The sequence below is a fragment of the Schistocerca americana genome, chromosome 3, assembly GCF_021461395.2.
Source record: "Schistocerca americana isolate TAMUIC-IGC-003095 chromosome 3, iqSchAmer2.1, whole genome shotgun sequence".
Lineage (NCBI taxonomy): Eukaryota > Metazoa > Arthropoda > Insecta > Orthoptera > Acrididae > Schistocerca > Schistocerca americana.
Genome location: NC_060121.1, coordinates 333,735,423 through 333,758,746, shown reverse-complemented (window position 1 = coordinate 333,758,746; position 23,324 = coordinate 333,735,423). Strand labels below are relative to the sequence as shown.

At 39.3% G+C, this 23,324-nt stretch overlaps 1 protein-coding gene across 1 annotated transcript in view; it reads right to left on the bottom strand.

The window, feature by feature from the left end:
- Nucleotides 1-23,324, bottom strand: part of LOC124606719 (phosphoinositide 3-kinase regulatory subunit 4) — a 200,258-nt gene that overhangs the window by 175,675 nt on the left and 1,259 nt on the right. The window contains exon 2 of the mRNA XM_047138749.1: nt 15,756-15,936. Coding sequence (XP_046994705.1) covers nt 15,756-15,936 — 181 coding nt within the window. The remainder of the gene's footprint in view (nt 1-15,755; nt 15,937-23,324) is intronic.

Here is a 23,324-nt window from a genome sequence, read left to right as displayed (position 1 = left end):
CGTTGCTGTTGGCCTCCATATGCTCTCCAAATTTACCCGTAAGCTTTTCATGCCCTTCTGTTCGATTTCCAATCCTGGCATTAAAATCACCCATGAGCAGAACACTGTCCTTGTCCTTTACTCTAACAACTATATCACTGAGTGCCTCATAAAAACTATCCACCTTATCTTGATCTGTCCCTTCACAATGCGAATATACTGACACAATCCTAATTTTCTTGCTAGACACTGTCAAATCTATCCACATCAGTCGTTCGTTTACATACCTTACTGCAACTACGCTGGGTTCCATTTCTTTCCTGATGTAAAGCCCTACACCCCATTGTGCTATTCCTGCTTTGACTCCTGACAGGTAGACCTTGTATTCTCCCACTTCCTCTTCTTTCTCACCCATTACCCAAATGTCACTAACAGCTAAAACGTCCAGCCCCATCTTACTTGCAGCCTCTGCCAGCTCTACCTTCTTCCCAGAGTAGCCCCCATTGATATTAATGGCTCCCCATCTCATTACCATTTGTTTGCCAAGTCGTATTAGGAGTCCCTGGTTTGTCAGTTAGAGGTGGGACTCCGTCACCTCCAAAGGTCCGAGGCATTTTGCTCTGATTGTTGCCAGCATCATATTTAAAGTACCAGGGAAGCAGTTTGCTAGCCTTGCTTGCCCCGAGTCCCATTGAGTTTTACCCCTAACAGTTGAGGGACTAACCAGTGTATTTGGTAGTCTTTGCCGTATGAGCACAAAGGTGACCACGACTCAGAATATGTCTGAGATGCCCAGCCTTATTCCAAAGTAGCTGGTATCCCGACTGTCGGGACCACTTACTTGGCCACTCATATGTTGCCCGTGGTTCATGAACTAGGACATGACTACAGGAACCCACACCATGAACCACAACCACCAGAATTTGATATTGAAGATAAATGTAAAAGTGTAGAAACTGAACTGAGTGAAAAATTAGGATCATTTCAAAATGTATGTAATGTTACATTTCATACTGCAAAGCAGAGGTTGCATACCTTACAAGAAAATGTTGAAAAGCAGGATAAGTTAATACCAATAGTCCAATTGCAAATTGCAGGTGTTAACACTCGAATAGATAAAGTGGAAAGAAACTTTAGAGAGAAACTAGCAACCTCAGACATAATGAATATAAGCACTCTGGAGCAACAGGTAGCAGAGATGATAGACCAAAAAGTTGCCACGAGAGAAATGTCCTAGAACCTACCTCCTGTTTTATCTTCTGAGAGCTTAGTAATACCAAGAGAGGTATGGATGAACTGTAGGAAGAATTCAAACTTATTCAGGACAAAATAGATAATAGGGTGACTTCTCCTAAAGTAGTATTGTTTCGTGAGGTAATGACCAATTTACAATGGGGAGCCAATTCTGGATTATCCAGGCAATTCCCTAAGTTTAAGCCAGACAGAGACGTACATCCTACCCATTTTTTGAAAAGGTTCAACCAAGCTTTGCCCAAGAACTGGGAGGATTTGAAAAAGATTGAATTTGCTGTGGGGGTATCTATTAGGGGAAGCCTCAGAGTAGGTTACAATAAACATTGAGAACTTGTCCTCTTGGGGAGATTTTCAAAAGAAATTTAAAGAGAAGTTTTGGTCAGCAAGTGCCCAGGAAAAATTAATATCAGACTTGTGGGATGCGGAGTATTACAATAATACGTGGGGTACAACGAGAAAGTATTTCAACTGGCATTTAACATGGGCAAAGTACTTAGATAAGCCAATGGAGGAAGAGGGGTTAGTTTGAATTTTAATAAGACGATTACCCATTTACACAAGGAAAGATATATTATGTAGTGGGTGGAAAACAGTAGAAGAGTTGTCCTTTGTGGACGCACTGAATGCCTTAAATAAAGACCGCAATGAGAACGTACACCAAAGTGAAAATCAGAATTACTAAAGGAATAGTAGTAATAATTTTTTAAAAACATGAGGCCAACTTAGCTAGAGTACACCAGTGCAATAGAAATAATGGTAACGATAATTATCAGAAGAAGCATCTACCTTCGAATTTAGGTCCAGTAACTTCACAGGAATTTGTGCCACGTAATAATAGAGCACAAAGTGGTAACGTCGTACCCCGATTTGTTAACCAACCAGTGATTACTAATAATGAGGAAAACGTAGTGCGATCTGGATCCAGGACCAGGGTCCAGGTTGTAGGGATACACTAGGGGGCCTAGTTCATAATAAGTATGCCAATTTCACGCACAAAATACCTACAAACGAATGGTTGTTACTGAAAGAATCAAGTTTGACTACCAATAATCCACAACCAATAATAGCACGAACTGTGGAGACTTCTGAAGTTAACATATTTATAGATTCAGGGAGTGAGGTGTCACTCATTTCTATCACGTTCTTTGGCACATTACAGACTAGGTTACCTATAGGTATGGAAGAGTTTAAACGTACGGAAGGACCCGGCGTAATTTTTGCATTTAACTTTATGACAGTAGAATATCCACACACCAGGGTACAAGAAATGGCTCTAAGGATAACAGGAAACATCCATCATGATCCCTATTTTACAGAAATGTTTGCTATGTGTATCAGGAATTCCTTACCTCTCAATCAAGCAGGAAAGTGGAAAATTATAGGGCATAATTTGTTTTGGAGAGACAGTATAACATCTCAACATTGGAGCATATGCATTCCGAACTTGTTGTTGTCTTCAGTCCTGACACTGGTCTGATGCAGCTCTCCATGCTACTCTATCCTGTGCAAGCTTCTTCATCTCCCAGTACCTACTACAACCTACATCCTTCTGAATCTGCTTAGTGTATTCATCTCTTGGTCTCCCTCTGCGACTTTTACCCTCCATGCTGCCCTCCAACACTAAATTGGTGATTCCTTGATGCCTCAGAACATGTCCTACCAACCGATGCCTCCTTCTAGTCAAGTTGTGCCATAAACTTCTCTTCTCCCCAATCCTATTCAATACCTCCTCATTAGTTATGTGACCTACCCATCTAATCTTCAGCATTCTTCTGTAGCACCACATTTCGAAAGCTTCTATTCTCTTCTTGTCCAAACTATTTATCGTCCATGTTTCACTTCCATACATGGCTACACTCCACACAAATACTTTCAGAAACGACTTCCTGAACTTAAATCTATACTCGATGTTAACAAATTTCTCTTCTTCAGAAACGCTTTCCTTGCCATTGCCACTCTACATTTTATATCCTGTCTACTTCGACGATCATCAGTTATTTTGCTCCCCAAATAGCAAAACTCTTTTACTACTTTAAGTGTCTCATTTCCTAATCTAATTCCCTCAGCATCACCTGACTTAAATTTGACTACATTCCATTATCCTCATTTTGCTTTTGTTGATGTTCATCTTATATCTCCTTTCAAGACACTATTCCGAAGTTAATGGAAGATGAAATTGTGTGGTATGTTCACACAGGATATGGACACTTCAGGATAAAAAGTTTATAGCTCATATGAATAAGTTCTATTATTTTAAGAAGCTAGGACATAAAGTAGCATCTTTAATTAGGACCTGTGAAATCTGTCAGAAGGTGAAAAACAGTAACACTCATGTTAAGTACAAAATGTATCCAATTATTCCTAAGTCATTACACGACCTTACAGCAGCAGATTTTTTTTTTGGACCGATTCCTAAAGGAGAGGGAGGAGTGACATAGATTTTGGTTATTACAGAGTGCTGGTCAAAGTATGTTAAGTTATATCCTATCAAAAGAGCAAATACACAGACGGTTAAACACTGTTTGCAACAGTACTTTCTGGAGGTAGGAGAACCAAAACGATTTCTCACAGATAATGGACCACAATTTGTCAGTAACAAATTTGAAGAGTTTCTAGCTTGGGAAGATATTCGTCAAGTATTAATATCCAACTATAACCCATCCTCGAATCCACGTGAAAGAGATATGAAAGAAACTGGGAAATTATGCCGCACCTACTGCCATGAAAAGCATACTTTATGGGCGATGAAAATTAAAGACTTTGAGCTTATTTTAAATGAATTACCACATTTATCAACTAGATTAACACCTTTAGAAGTAACAGGCAAACTTTTGTAGAAGAACCTCTGATTAAATGTTTTAATTGGCCCGAACAGCCTACTGTGGATTACGATCTTAATCAGGAAATAGTTTCCAGAAATTTAGTTGGAAAGGGACAACAAAGAGTGAGTAAACATAATGAGAATGCGGGTGAACCTCAGTACAAGGTCGGTGCCCTAGTTCTGGTAAAACACCTTCAGAGTTTTGCCCCGAAGACAGAGAAAGTTTTTTCAGAAATATGAAGGACCTTGCCAAATACAAACAGTAATACATCCCAAAGCCTTATTCTTAGTAGATCCTACAACTGGATCAGAGAAGGGAAAATACAATGTAAAGGACATAAAGTTGTATATCCCCCAGGGACGTTAACGTTAGGTGTTAACAGGCAGAGTGACGACCGTCGAATCCCGAGTTGTTTTCGGTGTTTCTTCTGTAATAAAATTTTCCTGCAGTGAATTCCCTCAACTTCTTACACTACCCCCCTACTTCTTACACTATTCTATCATTCCCCGCTTACAGTTTAATAGAAAAACATATCAGCGAGGAATTGTTACGTCGCCCAAAACTGCTGCTGGTAGGTGATCGCATCATCCTCAGTTGTTAGAGAGTCGTGCCCATTAGGTGTTTGACTGCATCATCCTCGGTTGTTAGAGAGTTGTGCCCACTAGAAATTTTGATTACATCATCCACAGTTATTCCAGGGGTGTCCCTACCTGTCCTCATGACTCGTCCTGTCTTATCCCAACTTATTCTGACTTGCTACGCGGTGACATGACATGGGAACTGGTGCGCACATTACCCCTGAGGTAAGATAGACTAAATCTCTGCCTAGCCAGCCAGTCTCTCCCACTCTCCACATATAGTTATGGTTTTTTTTTTTTTTTTTTGCCTGGACGGAAGTCTGGGTACAGTCAACGTCATTAAATCTATTAATATGAACGATACCAAAAAATGGTTTTGTTGAAAGCTGCCTGGTAATCCTCATCCTAAGTAAAAAGGGAGAACCATACCTGGCACGTAACTTATGATATAATTTCCAAATTCATGAGAACACCATTCTCACACTGAATGTAAGATAATCGAATTAAAGTCATTGAAGTATTATTTTCCAAGTAAAATGAATGGAATATTATATTTGTGGAAAATATAACATTGTGTGACCAGTTAAATGAATGTGATAATGGAATATATATAATTTTATACTTGGTATAAAATATTTTTTATACCTTTTATGAGAAGTGACGTAGAGGGGAGGGTTTGTATCGATTCTGAAAGGGGGTGGGTATTGTAGGTAAAAGCATGATTTACACTAGCAGATAAATCATGAAAAAACACAAAACACACATCACACCTTTCAAACGACCCTCGCAAACAAGTGTGCCTGATTCTTCACCATTTGCCGTTTCCATAGGGTTTCTAAGATTTTCTTCGGGGACCTCAAAGGTGAAGATGGGAATGGCCATTCTGTAAGAGACAATTTAACACCATACCTCCTACTGCTCCTCACTCAAGTACCGGCAAGGTAGGGGTCCTGGGGAAAGGGGGTGGGAAGGGTTTCCTGTCTTTGGGGCTGTCTTCTTTCTCTTCATCAATCTTAGCAACAACATCTATTTTTTTTTCCTTTCTTACTTCTAGTTTGAGGACCTATCTGTTTCTCCCTCTTTCCATATTCATCTACTTCTGTCGCAGAAGTCCTTCCTAGTTTCCGTGGTTTCCAATAACCTACAACTTATCTTCAGATAAGAAGGCCGAAGAATCAGGGTGCACAAACACACATCAGCATACACACAGAGATACACAGGTAAACAAACAATGAAACTACTGACTAGAAACTTGTCAAAAGGTGAGAATAGTCAAGTGTTATAGGGGGAAGGTATGTGTACATTGGGAAATATGCACACATCGTTGTTTATTGTGACAGTTCTACACCGCACATATATATAGGAAAATATATACACAGGGTGGTCCATTGATCATGACCTGGCAAAAAATCTCACGAAATAAGCATCAAACGAAAAAACTACAAAGGACGAAACTTGTCCAGCTTGAAGGGGCAAACCAGATGGCGCTATGGTTGGCCCGCTAGATGGTGCTGCCATAGGTCAAACGGATATCAACTGCACTTTTTTTTATAATAGGGACCCCCATTTTTAATTACACATTCATGTAGTACGTACGGACCGGACACTTGGATGATGTCGTCCGGGATGTCGAGGTGGAAGTGCAGGGGCAAAGATGTTGTTGAATGACAGGTGAGGTATGAGTGGCGGCAACTTGAAATTAGCGGAGATTGAGGACTGGAGGATAACGGGAAGAGAGGATATATTGAAGAGCAAGTTCCCATCTCCGGAGTTCGGATAGGTTGGTGTTAGTGGGAAGTATCCAGATAACCCGGACAGTGTAACACTGCGCCAAGATGTGCTGGCCGTGCACCAAGGCATGTTTAGCCACAGGGTGATCCTCATTACCAACAAACACTGTCTGCCTGTGTCCATTCATGCGAATGGACAGTTTGTTGCTGGTCATTCCCACATAGAATGCGTCACAGTGTAGGCAGGTCAGTTGGTAATCACGTGGGTGCTTTCACACGTGGCTCTGCCTTTGATCGTGTACACCTTCCGGATTACAGGACTGGAGTAGGTGGTGGTGGGAGGGTGCATGGGACAGGTTTTACACCGGGGGCGGTTACAAGGGTAGGAGCCAGAGGGTAGGGAAGGTGGTTTGGGGATTTCATAGGGATGAACTAAGAGGTTACGAAGGTTAGGTGGACGGCGGAAAGACACTCTTGGTGGTGTGGGGAGGATTTCATGAAGGATGGATCTCATTTCAGGGCAGGATTTGAGGAAGTCGTATCCCTGCTGGAGAGCCACATTCAGAGTCTGATCCAGTCCCGGAAAGTATCCTGTCACAAGTGGGGCACTTTTGTGGTTCTTCTGTGGGAGGTTCTGGGTTTGAGAGGATGAGGGAGTGGCTCTGGTTATTTGCTTCTGTACCAGGTCGGGAGGGTAGTTGCAGGATGCGAAAGCTGTTGTCAGGTTGTTGGTGTAATGGTTCAGGGATTCCGGACTGGAGCAGATTCGTTTGCCACGAAGACCTAGGCTGTAGGGAAGGGACCGTTTGATGTGGAATGGGTGGCAGCTGTCATAATGGAGGCACTGTTGCTTGTTGGTGGGTTTGATGTGGACGGACGTGTGAAGCTGGCCATTGGACAGGTGGAGGTCAACATCAAGGAAAGTGGCATAGGATTTGGAGTAGGACCAGGTGAATCTGATGGAACCAAAGGAGTTGAGGTTGGAGAGGAAATTCTGGAGTTCTTCTTCACTGTGAGTCCAGATCATGAAGATGTCATCAATAAATCTGTACCAAACTTTGGGTTGGCAGGCCTGGGTAACCGAGAAGGCTTCCTCTAAGCAACCCATGAATAGGTTGGCGTACGAGGGGGCCATCCTGGTACCCATGGCTGTTCCCTTTAATTGTTGGTATGTCTGGTCTTCAAAAGTGAAGAAGTTGTGGGTCAGGATGAAGCTGGCTAAGGTAATGAGGAAAGAGGTTTTAGGTAGGGTGGCAGGTGATCGGCGTGAAAGGAAGTGCTCCATCCACTTATATATATATATATATAAACAAAGATGATGTGACTTACCAAGAAAGAGAGGGAAAGACGAAAGGATGTGGGTTTTAAGGGAGAGGGTAAGGAGTCATTCCAATCCCGGGAGTGGAAAGACTTACCTTAGGGGGAAAAAAGGACGGGTATACACTCGCGCGCACACACACACACACACACACACACACACATATCCATCCACACATGACTCCTTACCCTCTCCCTTAAAACCCACATCCTTTCGTCTTTCCCTCTCCTTCCCTCTTTCCTGATGAGGCAACAGTTTGTTGCGAAAGCTTGAATTTTGTGTGTATGTTTGTGTTTGTTTGTGTGTCTGTCGACCTGCCAGCACTTTCATTTGGTAAGTCACATCATCTTTGTTTTTAGATATAAATTTCCTACGTGGAATGTTTCCCTCTATTATAACCATATATATATATGAGGTGACTTACCGAACGAAAGTGCTGGCAGGTCGATAGACACACAAACAAACACAAACATACACACAAAATTCTAGCTTTCGCAACCAACGGTTGCCTCATCAGGAAAGAGGGAAGGAGAGGGTCTTTAAATATGTCTGCCTGTGTCTGTATGTGTGGATGGATATGTGTGTGTGTGCGAGTGTATACCTGTCCTTTTTTCCCCCTAAGGTAAGTCTTTCCGCTCCCGGGATTGGAATGACTCCTTACCCTCTCCCTTAAAACCCACATCCTTTCATCTTTCCCTCTCCTTCCCTCTTTCCTAATGAGGCAACCGTTGGTTGCGAAAGCTAGAATTTTGTGTGTATGTTTGTGCTTGTTTGTGTGTCTATCGACCTGCCAGCACTTTCGTTCGGTAAGTCACCTCATCTTTATTTTTATATGTAATTTTTCCCACGTGGAATGTTTCCCTCTATTTTTTTACACACACACACACACACACACACATGCTTGTTTCTGTGTATGTGCGGATGGATACATAATTATGTATACTAGGGCAATGGACCATGAGGCCTACTCACAAAAGACAAGGGGGTGTACCCGGCATTTGCTAAGGATATAGGGCAGGCATACCTACATAGAGATAAGACGACCTGTGGCCTGATGAATAGGGATGTTTTATGATGGGGCATACCTACCAGAATGGAAGGAGGAAGTGCCCATGTAAGGTACAGGTACTGATCCTAGGGGAAAAGGACAGTATGGTGACAGAAGTCACACATTTTATAGAAATTATTTTGGAAAGTTTGAATTCTATATACTACTACTCATGTGCTACTCATGTGCTATGAGTGTCGGAAAGAACACTTTCATTTGCTTTTATAGACATGTACCACCATACAAACACTGAAACAGTTACACTGCAAGATGTTTATGGCAGCTGATGGAACCAGCTTACCAACAACAAGATCAGTTCAGCAGCAGAGTTGAACTGCACGCTGTGTGTTTCCGAGCCATGAAAAATAACTTCTAAAAGAAGTACACTAATATACAAGACTCAAGAAAATGTGTCACAGATGTGGACTCTGAGTTTCTTGTTCATTCTAATTTTAGTGTTACACAATGATCATATTTTTTTTATTTTTTTTTTATCTTTGGAACTATTTTGCTTTAACACGGTGACATAATCATCTTGATGTGCCGTGTGTAGAGGGTGACACCTAACATGCTTGCCTAAAATCTTTTGAAATTCTTGACTTTGTAATTTATGTTTATTAATGAGTTATATGAGTTGTGCACAACACAGAGAAGTGATGGGTTACTCTGCAACTGCAATTAGTATTGGGTTAACTCTTATATTTATCACATGTGCACGTCAAATTACTTATGTAAGATAAAAACACAGCATGTCTTTTGTTTCTTTTAACAAATCTGAAAATGGTGTATATATGCAGACTGAAGTGATGACTGAAAATTTGTGCCAAGCCCTCTGTAATGTTTGAGTTTTGGGGGCAATACCAAGCAGGCTGAGGCATGAATGGGAATTTGAATTGAGGAGGGAGGCATGCTAGGGCATTCTGTACACTTGTGCATAGCCACTGTGCCAGAGTGACGTTGTGGACAGCGCATCTGCCTAGTGTGCAGAGACCCATATTTGAACCCTGGCCTTGGTACAAATTTTCATTTATCGTTTCAGTATGCATGTACAGTCAAACCTCAATACATCGAATCTCTAGTGAAGGCAAAATTAATTTGACGTATCGAAGGTTTGATATAATGAGGTTTCCATAAAAAGTTCACAACCCACAATATTTTCATTACTGTACTGTGATTTTGTTCATGTTTGTGTGTGATATAGACCTATATTTAGTTTTGGTAATATAAAAAAGAAATCAAGATAGACTGTTATGCATATTTTTTTATTTCTTCTGAAACAAACAACAATTTATTAGTTTAAAATAAAATACTTTCATTGTAAAAAAAATTAATTCAGAAAAAACACATAGCATGTACATAAAAATTACCAGACATCATTAGCTTTAAAAGTAATATGTAATTTTAGCTTTCTTTACACTTTTGATCACCTGAGAGTCAATTTCATTGTGTGTGATAACGATGGCTGAGAACACATACCCTCTACCTCCTCACACTTCTCCACGTATGCTCTGATTGTGTCGAGTGCCACTTTGGCCTGCCTAGCCATCACTGATGGTGATTCTTTGACTTCCTCCTCCCCCTCCCCCTCTTCCCCTTCCTCCACATCATTGTTGCAGCCTTCTTTTTCGTTCACTATCTTCAAGGAGTCAAGAACCTCGGCTACTGTTAGTGATCCTGCTACTGCGACATCATTGTCCACATCCACGAAATCTTCAAAACAAATGTGTGTGATGCCAAAGTGAGTCACCATTTTTGTCCATTCCGACTTGAGGACACTGATAGGGGTGGGTGGGTGGTTTGTTTGTTTTGTTAGTTGGTTGGTTGGTTGGTTGGGGGGAGAGGACCAAACAGCTACGTCATCTGTCCCATAGGGTAAGGGAAGGATGGGGAAGGAAGTCGGCCATGCGCATTCAAAGGAACCATCCCAGCATTTGCCTGAAGTGATTTAGGGAAATCACAGAAAACCTAATCAGAATGGTCTGACGCAGGTTTGAACCATTGTCCTCCCGAATGCAAGTCCAGTGTGTTAACCAACGTGCCTTCTCGCTCGGTTAATCACAGGGGATGTCTCCTGTAAGTACTGTATAAAAAAAATAAAACTTTAGTCAAAAGTCCCACCAGTGTCAGAAAGCCAAGATTTTGCATGTCGAAGCATTAAACCCACCAGCTCCTTATTTTCATCTGACATAAAAACCCCACATTTGGAAACATTTGACGATCGTTTGCTCCCTCACATTTCGCCACTCTTTATCCAGTATCCTCATAATGTCTAAAATGTTGATAGTTGTAAGGCTGTCATCAATACTGCAGACTGTCATTCAGACCACCCATCATTCTTGATTATTCTTTGATCTAAGGGCTGTAATTCTGATGTACTGGTAGGTGGTAAAAGTTGTACTGTCACAGCCTTTAATGGGCAGATAGAACTGTGTGCACTGCAACTGTTCACAAACAACTTTTCGATTTTCATGAGTCAAAATCCTTCAACCAGTTGGATAACACTTCTGAAGTCATCTATGCTTTCTTGTTTGCAGTGTACTCCACAGGAGATGAATTACAACCAGAAAAAGACATTGTGGTTTCTTAGGTTTTCCAATCATAAGTGGCTTGAGCGTTTCTGTGCCAGTCATATTTGCTGCTAACAGAACAGTAACATAATCTTCACTTAGCTTGTCCCTGTGACATTTTTATCCTTGGAAAGTCAAAGTTTTATCTGGAAGACATTTGTAAAATAGTCCAAGTTCGTCAATGTCAAAAACATCATCTGGTTTGCAATATTGAAGGATCCTCTGCGTTTCTAACTTCCACTCATCACAAATTTTGGTAACTACACTGGACATTTCCCCAGTCACTTTTTGGCAAACAATATTAGGTCTTTTCCTGAAAGTTTCTAATCATCCGTTACTCACACAAAACGTGTCGTATCCCAATGCTGCTTCAAAATAATGTGCCTTTTCTTACAAAATAAATCTACCAAATTTCACATTATTGTTCCTCTGTTGTTGGAACTGCTGTACCAAACACTCTTATAAATCTGGAAACTCATCATTTCATTGCCATTTCTGATCTGTCCATTCATCTGCTGTAATCGCACAATCTACTTTATGTTGACAGCGTGCTTGCCAGAATCCCAAACTCTGCGGCTAAGTCTTTCTTTTTCTTCACTCCTGTTTTCACCTCATCTATTAACTCTCACTTCTCAGCGATTGTTGGACATTTCCACTTAGAGCCCATAGCTGGTACTTACAGCTCACACTCAATCAAAAACAGATCTGATTGAGGCATTGATGCAGGGAGGGGAGGGACTGGGTTTCCCCTATTTGTGTGCTCTCCGATGTACAGAGGTACCATATGAAAGACTTCCATATATAGAGGTGACTTCGATATAAAGAGTTTTTGTTCACTGAAATACAATATACAAAGGTAAAAGCTGCACTTCTCAAGCCCCCCAAAAAAATTTGATATAATGGCAGGTTTTCTTTGAAATATCAAGGTTTGAGGCTTCCAAAGGAAGGGAATGAAGAAAAAATTTGACACAGATGGGTCTTTGATATACTGAGACTTGACTGTATACATCATAGACATTTTGAGACTTGGAAAGGCCTCTAGAACCATATAGTTTCAGTTGATTAAATAACATATATGCCTGGGTTTCAGACAGGCTTCCCATTTTTTGTTCAATGCTGAGGCACTATTCCACTACCGTTGGAGAGCCTCTGCAATGTTGTTCTAGTTTTGGAGGAATAACAAGTAGGCTGAGACATGAACGGGAATCAGGATTTATGAGGTAGGTGTGCTAAGGTAGCCCATGCAGTTGTGCAAAGTCACTGCACCAGGGTGGCACAGTGGTTAGCACATATGCCTAGTGAACAGATGACCTTGGTTCAAATTCTGGCCTTGATACAAATTTTCATTTGTCGCTTCAGTCTACGTATACACAACATAGGAGTTTGAGACTTGAAAAAGTCTCTGTAACAATCTGGTTTCATTTTTAGATTGAAGATATTTGAAATTGAATGAAACTGGTAATCAATACTATGACAAATGTGACAATAGACTGCAATAAAAATGTATTTCTTTTCTGCTCTCAACAAAATGTGCTGCTGTTAAAACATTACACAGCACGAAGTCAATCTTTAACTACTAAATCAATGAATGAATATGGGAAGATGAGAGGAATACTGCAATTCTTGTTGAATGATGAATTCACAATATCTTATGAACAGCTTTTCGTATGAAACACATATATATATAAAAATGAACATATAGAAACAGCTATACCTACGAGAGGCATTTGAAAAGTCCGTGCAAAGTCCGAGAGATGGCACCACTGGAGCATATTGAGGTCACATTTAGTTAGTAGCATCTTTAGAAAGAACGCACACCAAGTTTCAGCCATATTGGTCTATTTATTTGTGTTTGGCATTCATGTGAGTCAAGGAAATCAAGTGCTTGTCAAAAAATGGATGTAAAAGAATTTCGTGTGGTGATTAAACATTACTTTATGAAAGGCAAAATGCCTATGGAGACTAGAGAGAAGCTTGATAAACATTACGGGGACTCTGCAGCTTCAATTAGAACAGTTTACAAGCCATATGGGCACAAGTGATGCTAAACGTTCTGGATGCCCTGTGGAGGTTACCACTACAGAAATCATTGATAAAATCAATGATAGGGTGATGGATGACAGAAGAGATAAGGTGCATGAGATTGATAGTGCTGTGGGCATCTCAAATGAATGGGTACATAATATTTTGCATAAACATTTGGACGTGAGAAAGCTATCTGCAAGATGGGTTCCGCAATTGCCCACGCTTGACCAAAAACGGAATCGTGTGAAGTTTTGGAAGGATGATTTGCAGCTGTTCAGGAAGAATCCGCAAGACTTAAAGTGTCGTTTCATCGCTGTGGATTAAAGATGGATACATTACTATGCTCCTAAGACCAAAGAACAATCTAAACAATGGGTTACCAAGGGAGAATCTGCACCAAAAAAGGCGAAGACCATTCCTTCGGCCAGAAAGGATTGGCAACTGTCTTTTGGGATTCGCAAGGGATAATCCTCTTCAACTATCTGGAAAAGGGTAAAACTATTACAGGTGCATATTATTCATCGTTATTGGATCATTTGAAAACCAAGCTGCAAAAAAAATGCCGGTGATTGGACCGCAAAAAAGCCCTTTTCCATCACAATGCACCAGCAACACACCTCAGCAGTTGTGGTCCCAACATTAATGGAAACATGATTCCAACTTATTTCACATCCCCCCTATTCTCCAGACTTGGCTCCCTTGGACTGCTATTTGTTCCCCAATTTGAAGAAATGGCTGGCGGGACAAATGCTTTACTCAAACGAGGTGGTGATTGCAGCAACTAATAGCTATTTTGCAGACTTGGACAATTCCTATTATCTGGAAGGGATCAACAAATTAGAACAGCATTGGACAAAGTGTGTAAGTCTAAAAGGAGACAATGTCGAAAAATAAAAAAGTGTACCCCAAACACGTAAGTAGCTCTTATTTTTGCACGGACTTTTCAAACGCCCCTCGTATATGGTAGCGGCTACACAAAGAATAAGTAACTTCAATCACACAGATAAAAATTACCCACTACATCATCTGACATCAGTTTTGCCAAATCATGTGCTACAAAGACCACAAAAATCATTAGATCATTGAAAAGTAATGACTCTTCTTAATATGATGATATTTGAACAAAAGTACTAAAATCTCATACTAAGTTGGAAGGGCCTACCATCAGTTACCTTTGTAAGCAGTCAATGAGTACATATGTATTTCCTGAAAGACAGAAGTGTGCACTAGTAAAATCCATTTGTGAAAGTGGCCATAAGCAAGTAATCCTGCATTCTCAAAAACTGTTGAGAAGGCAGCTTATAACATAATACTGAAGCATCTTTTTGAGAATAACTATTTCACAGCAGCTCATGTTGGTTTCCATATAGGCTTATTGACTGATAAAGCAATATATGATGTCACAGACATGGTTTTGGTAGAACTAAACAAGAAAAATTATCCTTTGTCATTTCCTAAGGTCTCGCCAAAGCCTTTGATTGTGTAAATAATAAAAATGAAAACAAAAATGATATGGTCTTATAGGCATTCCTCTTACAGGGATAGAGGCATAACTTAACAACATAAAACATATGGTTGCATCAGAGTAAACATTAAATATGGTGTACTGCAAGGTTTGGTGCTTGGCCTGCTCCTTTTCTGGACCTGCAATATTTGAGTATGCTTCAATAATGCTTCAATAATTGTGATGCTTGCTGAAAGACTAGCATACTGATAAAGGACCCAAATATACCCACACGGCCAGCTAAGTACAGAGGATAAAGGAACAGCCTTACAATTGGTTAACAGCAAACAGTTTAAGACTTAATCTTACAAAGATTCATATTATTCATTCCAAATAAATCAAAATTACTTTCAGGCACCAGAAATAGAGACCAACATGCACATTCTGCATGAGGTTGCATGTGTGAAGTATCTAAGTATCCAGCTGGATAATAAACTGAGGTGGCACCAGCTTGTGGATAAATTAACCAAAAAGCTCAGCTCTGCCTCTTTCAAACTTACAAATACTTCTAATTTTGTTAACCTGCTGATGGAATTGCTAGCATACTTTCATTCAACACTGCCCTATGCTGCAATCTTCTGGAGTAATAATACAGCTAAGACCAAGAAAATATTTATTCTACACAAGCTTGCATTAAAATCTCCGTGTGGAGTTGATAAACAAGCATGATCCAGAAACCTCTTCAGGAACATAGGGATTCTTATTCTTATATCCCTATGCAAGTACTGCCTAATGATAGTAGTGGTTAATAACGAGTGATTCTAGGCAGTAGTAAAAACAGCTTCCACACAGACTACTCATCTTTACCTATGGTTTGGAATGATGTCACTTTTATAGCAATTTAAGGGTTTTAGTTTCACATAATTTCTACTTTATAACATAGTTCTACTCAAAAGAAGAGTGCAGGGTACACTCAAATTTTCTACTTACCACAGCTTTCTGAAAAGGTATGCAGTTAACAGCACCTTGTAGCTGGTTTCGAATATCTTCAACTCTATCTTTATATTGTTGTAGTGGCAGTGTAGGGTCATGAATGGCAAACACTTTCACAACAATCAATCCTTCTTGAGATTTTGCTCGAGCTACTTTGAAGAATCGAGTACTTCCCAAACTGTAACAGTGAACAGAAATTGCTATCAACAAAATGTTTTTAAAGTATCAAACTTTTATAATTAAAAAAGAAATAAAATAATTTGAAGTTAGTTTTTTGGAAAAAAAAACAGGTGATTAATGGTTAAAACCTCATCATAAGCATGAGCATGTAACAACTGCAGCAAGTCTACATCCATAAATGTATATTATCTGACTATCAATTAAAGGCACTCCACCTCACAAACCATGAGAGCGCTAAATTAATAATCTGGAACATCTCTGTTTTCTTTCCATACACATGAGTCTTATTACCCGCCTCCATGGCCGAGGTCGCTAATGCATGCTTGTGCAGTGGCACTCAACCCAGGAGGAAGCTGGTTTCAATCTTGGTGGTGGAAAAAATTTTCTCACCCAGTATTTGGCTAACAAGGGGAGTGGTAGTAATGGTGCGAAAGTTCCTGACCACCAGACTTTGTGCCAATGTCCCGGTTTGAATACCAAACCTCTCCACATTGTCTCAGGAAGTGAGGGCATGTGACACTGTTGAAGGTGATCCATCCAATGGATGGAGACATTAAGCTTGGAAGCCCCTTTGGCGCTAATAGCAAGAAGTAGGCTTGTGTCAGCACCAGGTTTCACCCTCTCCCGTCTCTCATCATCACCACCACCATAATACAACACAAACACTACACTACACTACACTACACATACGCACAATACATACATGTAGTATTACAAATATCCTAATGAACCATGTATAAACAAAAAAAACATTAGTCTATTGTCACTACCAATTATAATCAATATTTTTACCACTTGAAGTAAAATCGCAACCACACACTTTAAAAATTTATTGTACTGACTAGTCTGTCGATACCCAACATTACAACTTCCGAACTTTTTGAGTACTTTTACTCCTGCTTTGCAGATCTTTCAAGAACAAAAGTATACAAATAATTCTTGGATCAAGTGCTTAATACTAGGTATTGGCTTTGCATTTTAATGATATTGTGACAAGCAATGTCATACGCGGGTGGAATATTTGAAATCTCCCATTTGTGAAGAGGATATTTTGAACTAGATGTGTTGCTTGAGATAGGGTTTTCTTGTGGTAAATTTTGAAGTTATAAAACTACTTAGTATGTCAATTTGTAAAATACTGTAGAGTGTGTTGCTTGTCTGATTGGTGAACAGTTAGGTGTAACAGCCATATGTTGACAGAGGAGATGCACGACATGCCGAGCACCATACTTTCCCTTGAAAGTGTGGTGTATTGATGTAATTGTTATATGTAAAAAATTGTGGAAATTCTATCAATATGGTGAAAGGGCCTCCTACACTAGGAGTCATAGTTTTATGTAAGACATTTATGTATGTTTTTTGTGTACTGATGGTATTTGATTTTTATAGGTTTTTTAATGTAGATTTTTTCTTGTACTATGGTGTTTTTTGATAGGTAAGTACATTCATGTGATGTGTTTATTCATGTTTTAAGTGCTGTTGTGAATATATTAATGTGTGTTGTACATATCATAGATTCACTTTTAACTCTGTGTGTAAAGTGAAGTTAATGATACCAGATGTATGTTATTTGCTGTCTTTATGAATGTTGTTCATTTGTACTTATTTTAGTGGTTAATGCAGCTTTCATTCTAGCACTGTATCTCAAACACATATAACAGAAGTACATATAACAGTATCAGTCTTATAGCGTAACTGACTTGGGTTTTTTTAATATCGTTCTTTCATGTTTGGTTAGCTACGTGTGAATTTCATTTTCGCTATATAAATCTTGCAAATAATGCACCACTCGTTGATCATAAATGGCTTAGTATGTTTCAGGTATCATTGTTTTCTAATTGGTTGGTATCATGCAGTTCAGTTCTGCTATACAGGTTAACTGATGATAATGACACTGACTTTCGTTTTTTGTTTTTTTAATTTTATTTTTAAATTTATTTGATATTTGATGATGGAAAGGGGAATATTAGTTGCCACCAAAATTCCAATTAATTAGTAAATATTGGTTCTTAGATTATTTCAAATATATTTTATGGCAAAACTGTATGAGTGAAGTCATGGTTGCTATAGTGGATTTAGATGAATTCCAATGTCCACAATTTTGAGGGTGTCACAGGTCATTTCCCACTTCTTTTCCATATTTGTCACTCTGATCATTAATCACTGATGCATTTTCAGCATTTGACCTTCCATCCTCCCACACATCTTTTCTAACAAATCAACAGTTTCTGGAAATTTTATCAGGCCCAGCCAAAAGAAACAAGACAATGATTCAAAATCTTGTTGATAATTAGGTCACTTAAGACAGAATACAAGATCAGACTGGGAGAAGGAAACCAATAGTTAACCTTGCAAAGAAACAATCCTGGTGTTTGCCTTAAGAAACACTGGACAATGAGTTTAAATTGAGAATGAGATTTTCACTCTGCAGCGGAGTGTGCGCTGATATGAAACTTCCTGGCAGATTAAAACTGTGTGCCCGACCGAGACTCGAACTCGGGACCTTTGCCTTTCGCAGGCAAGTGCTCTACCATCTGAGCTACCGAAGCACGACTCACGCCCGGTCTCACAACTTTACTTCTGCCAGTATCTCGTCTCCTACCTTCCAAACTTTACAGAAGCTCTCCTGCGAACCTTGCAGAACTAGCACTCCTGAAAGAAAGGATACTGCGGAGACATGGCTTAGCCACAGCCTGAGGGATGTTTCCAGAATGAGATTTTCACTCTGCAGCGGAGTGTGCGCTGATATGAAACTTCCTGACAGATTAAAACTGTGTGCCCGACTGAGACTCGAACTCGGGCTGTGGCTAAGCCATGTCTCAGCAGTATCCTTTCTTTCAGGAGTGCTAGTTCTGCAAGGTTCGCAGGACAGCTTCTGTAAAGTTTGGAAGGTAGGAGACGAGATACTGGCAGAAGTAAAGCTGTGAGACCGGGCGTGAGTCGTGCTTCGGTAGCTCAGATGGTAGAGCACTTGCCCGCGAAAGGCAAAGGTCCCAAGTTTGAGTCTCGGTCGGGCACACAGTTTTAATCTGCCAGGAAGTTTCAGTTTAAATTGAGTCAACACACAGATAAACTAATCAAGAAGATCTGGTCAGAACATTTCTCTCTCACAAGTATCTCTTGCTGTGTTGACCTGAAGAAAGGTTTTGGCTTGGTTAACATATTTTTACTCCCTTGTGTCTTAATCATCTTCTGAGACAGTACACCTAAAGTACCAGTAAATACAGTATTTATTCTGCAGAACAGTTGTTAAAGTATTTTATAAGCTTAAGCAGATAATCATATGCAGAGGTGTCTTTAAGAATCATGGAATCTAATACTCACTTTGTTAATACTCTTTGCTGCTGACAATAAAAGTGATTTGCACCATATTAGAATTATAAGTAATGATGTAAGAGGTAGATATAAAACGGGACATAGTAGTCACACATGTGTATGTTAGGAACATTTGTAAAGATTCTATACTGATTTTGCAGCAGAGTTGTTGTTGTTGTGGTCTTCAGTCCTGAGACTGGTTTGATGCAGCTCTCCATGCTACTCTATCCTGTGCAAGCTTTTTCATCTCCCAGTACCTACTGCAACCTACATCCTTCTGAATCTGCTTAGTGTATTCATCTCTTGGTCTCCCTCTACGATTTTTACCCTCCACGCTACCCTCCAATACTAAATTGGTGATCCCTTGATGCCTCAGAACATGTCCTACCAACCGATCCCTTCTTCTGGTCAAGTTGTGCCACAAACTTCTCTTTTCCCCAATCCTATTCAATACTTCCTCATTAGTTATGTGATCTACCCATCTAATCTTCAGCATTCTTCTGTAGCACCACATTTTGAAAGCTTCTATTCTCTTCTTGTCCAAACTATTGCAGCAGAGTTAGCCCCTCCTTTAACTGTAGTTCATCAAAGATCCCTTGAATAATAAACCATGCCCAGCACCTGGAAGGAAGCACAAGTCACACCTGTTAACAAAAACAAAACTACCATCCAGTATCCTCGACATTGACTTGTTGCAGAATCTGAGAACATATTCCGAGCTCAAACATAATGAGACATCTCGAACAGAATGACCTCGCCCATGCCAGCCAGCATGGATTCCAAAACTAATGATCACGTGAAACCCAACTCATACTGTTCTCACATGACATACAATAATGAAAACTTTGGATCAAAACATTCGGATAGACAGTGTATTTCTTGAACTCCAAAAAGCATTTAACTCAGAACCAAATCAATGCTTATTATCAAAATTATGATCATATGGAGTATCAAATGTAATTTCTGACTGGATTGAGGATTTTTTTTTTTGTAAGGAGGACACAGCAAGTTGTCCTGAATGGAGAGTCACTGGCAGATGTGGAAGTAACTTTGGGTGTACCCCAGGAAGTGTGCTGGGATCCTTGCTGTTCATGTTGTATATTAATAACCTTGCAATCAATATCAATAGTAACTTCATACTTTTTGCAGATGATGCAGTTATCTGTAATAAAGTACTGTCTGAAAGAAACTGCATAAATATTCAGTCAGAACTTAATAAGATTCTAAAATGTTGCGAAGACTGGCAGCTTGCTTTAAATGTTCAGAAATGTAAAATTGTGTGCCTCACAAAACAAAATAATTAGTTTCTTAAGACTACAATATTAACAAGTCACATATGGAATCAGATAATTCACACAAATACCTGGGTGTAACACTTTGTAGGGATATGAAATTGAATGATCACATAGGCTAAGTTGTGGGTAAAGCAGGTGGTAGATCTCACTTTATTGGTAGAATACTGGGAAAATGCAATCAGTCAATAAAAGAGACTGCTTACAAATCAATAATGCGCCCCATCTTAGAATATTGCTCAAGTGAATGTATACAGAGAGGGGCAGCATGAATGGTTACAGATTTGTTTGATCCATGGGAGTGTGTCACAGAAGTGCTGAGCAAACTGAACTGGTAGACTCTTTAAAACAGACATAAGCTATACCAAAAAAGGCTGGTTACAAAGATTCAAAACCTGGCTATAAATGATGACTCTAGGGATGTATTACAACCCCTTATGTATCACTCCCATAGGGATCATGAGGACAAGATTAGCTTAATGAGCACTTGTTTGGAGGCATTTAAACAGTCATTCTTCCTATGCTCCATATGTGAATGGAACAGGAAAAAAACCGTAACAATTGGCGCAAGGGGTATACCCTCTACCATCCAATTCACATTGATTTGCAGAGTATGTATGTATGTTATAATAAATGACATAAAATTATTTTTGTGTACACTCTGCTGCTTCATCATGGGTTCTGGATGGAGCTATATAATCTAGGCAAAGATATTCAGTTCCCATCTAAAATAAAGCAAGAAATGAGGAATCCCTACTAAGAAAAATAAAAACATACATCATCAGCAATCCCATGAATTATCTATTATCCAAATTCAAGAATTGAAAATATCTGCAACCTGGAGTGCTCCTTGTAGAGTTACATGATAAGGGCCTAGTGAACAATGTGAGCTATCAGTGTACTTTTTGGAATATGACATCAAATGTTGTGTAGGTGGTATCTGACATGTTTCTGTTTGTATGTTTCATTTTGGGTATCAGTCATGTGTTTTGTTTATATTGTCTGGTTCAGTTCTTGTGGGTAGTGGCAGTTAGTGGTCTAGAGGAACAAAGTTTTGGACTGTGTTCTGTATCAGACCCTCGTACGCCTTTTTTATTTTTGCTAAGGCTGTGATGAAAGACTGAAATGTATATCCTAAGACCTAGGTTAGTTTGGATGGTGATAGTTTGCATGTGAATTGTAGGAGCCAACAAATTTTTCATTATCCTCTCTCTTTTTTTTACACTGCACATAACATAACTAAATTTATTTCCCTGATAGAAACAGTATTTTCCCACTGTGGTCTGATATTTTCAAGTTTCTATTATATTTCAAGAAGTGAATAATCTAATTCCATGCCCAAAACACCCTACTCTGATGGAGTTCCAACTAAACTGGAATACTGCCCCCACCCAAACCTTGGCTGTTGTGACAAACTAATATTTAGTATAACCCAAAGTCTAGGTTAGGCTGAAAGGTGCTAATGTGATTGTGCGGTAACAGACTGACCTGTAGTGTAGCCTACCTTTTGCGTCCTCGTCATGTATAAATGCACTTTATCATATGTAACACACTCTTCATCACAAAACTAAAACTGCGAAGTAAATTTCGAAAGCATTCTCTAGGTAACCGACAAGTCTCCAGTGAATATTTTTACACATATATGTATCATAGATAAACAACGAAAAATGCAAAGGCTACCTAACTCTTACTGAAGTTGCTGTTAATTTCTCAGTTTTTGTTTTGCTAAAATTTTAATGGTGTTAGTGACAAATCCACTGGCCATTTCATATCTCCACTGTTTGAATGATGTCACCAGTATATTGGCAGAGTATTCTCTAACTAGCAGCAGAACATTTTAATCATGCCTTTGTATTCACAAATGTAAGAAACTATTTTCTTTCAAAAATACAATCCTAATCAATTAGGTCAAAATGATCAGTTACCAATGTAACAAAAACTACAGTTATTTAAAACAACTGAGCTAAGGGAGGAGCAAATTTTTTCCTTCAAAGCTGCAGATATCTTCCTAAATTGCTGTGTTAAATTTAACTGACAGGTGCAAAGATTGTATTTAAACAGTATAGTGACAGGGTATTGTTAATGAAATTAAGTAGCCTACAGATTAAGTTTCTGTGATTTTCCTGTCTTTTATTAGTGTTTATCTTGAGCTGATTCATATCCCTGGGGTTCTTCTTCCTCAGGTGATCTACAGGATGTAATGAATGACTGCAAGATTGGAAATTATCTGTCCCTACAGATACATCTAAATACTTAAAAGCTTTGCGACTGTAAAAATTTATGCTTATGACTGAAATCATAAAAGATGAACATACATTTATTTTTAAAAAGCTTCATATAGGAAACAGGAAATGGGGCCATTTCAACCATAGCCTGTGCATATCAAAGAACATTGTACAATAAGAACCAACTGAATGAGGCATGCAGTTGGTATGACACTGACCTCACATTTGGGAGGGTGGTGCTTGCTCTGGTGCAGGCATACAAGCCTCAATCCTCTTTACAGGTATTGATTTTTCCTAATGTTTGTTTCATTAGAATAACTATGAACTGCTACAAAATAATCAAGTGAACCTAAGTATCCATGCGGGTAATAGGAAGAAACTGCCAAACGAAAAACTTTCACTCACGTTTGAAAATCCGTGCATTGTCACTAATTATATAAAAATCCCACTGAAGATAATTTAAAATGTCTGTTGCATAGTGGCACACACACATTCTTTAATTTCTTTAATGGTACTTCAACATGTGACCACAACATAAGGATTGTTGTTTTGTA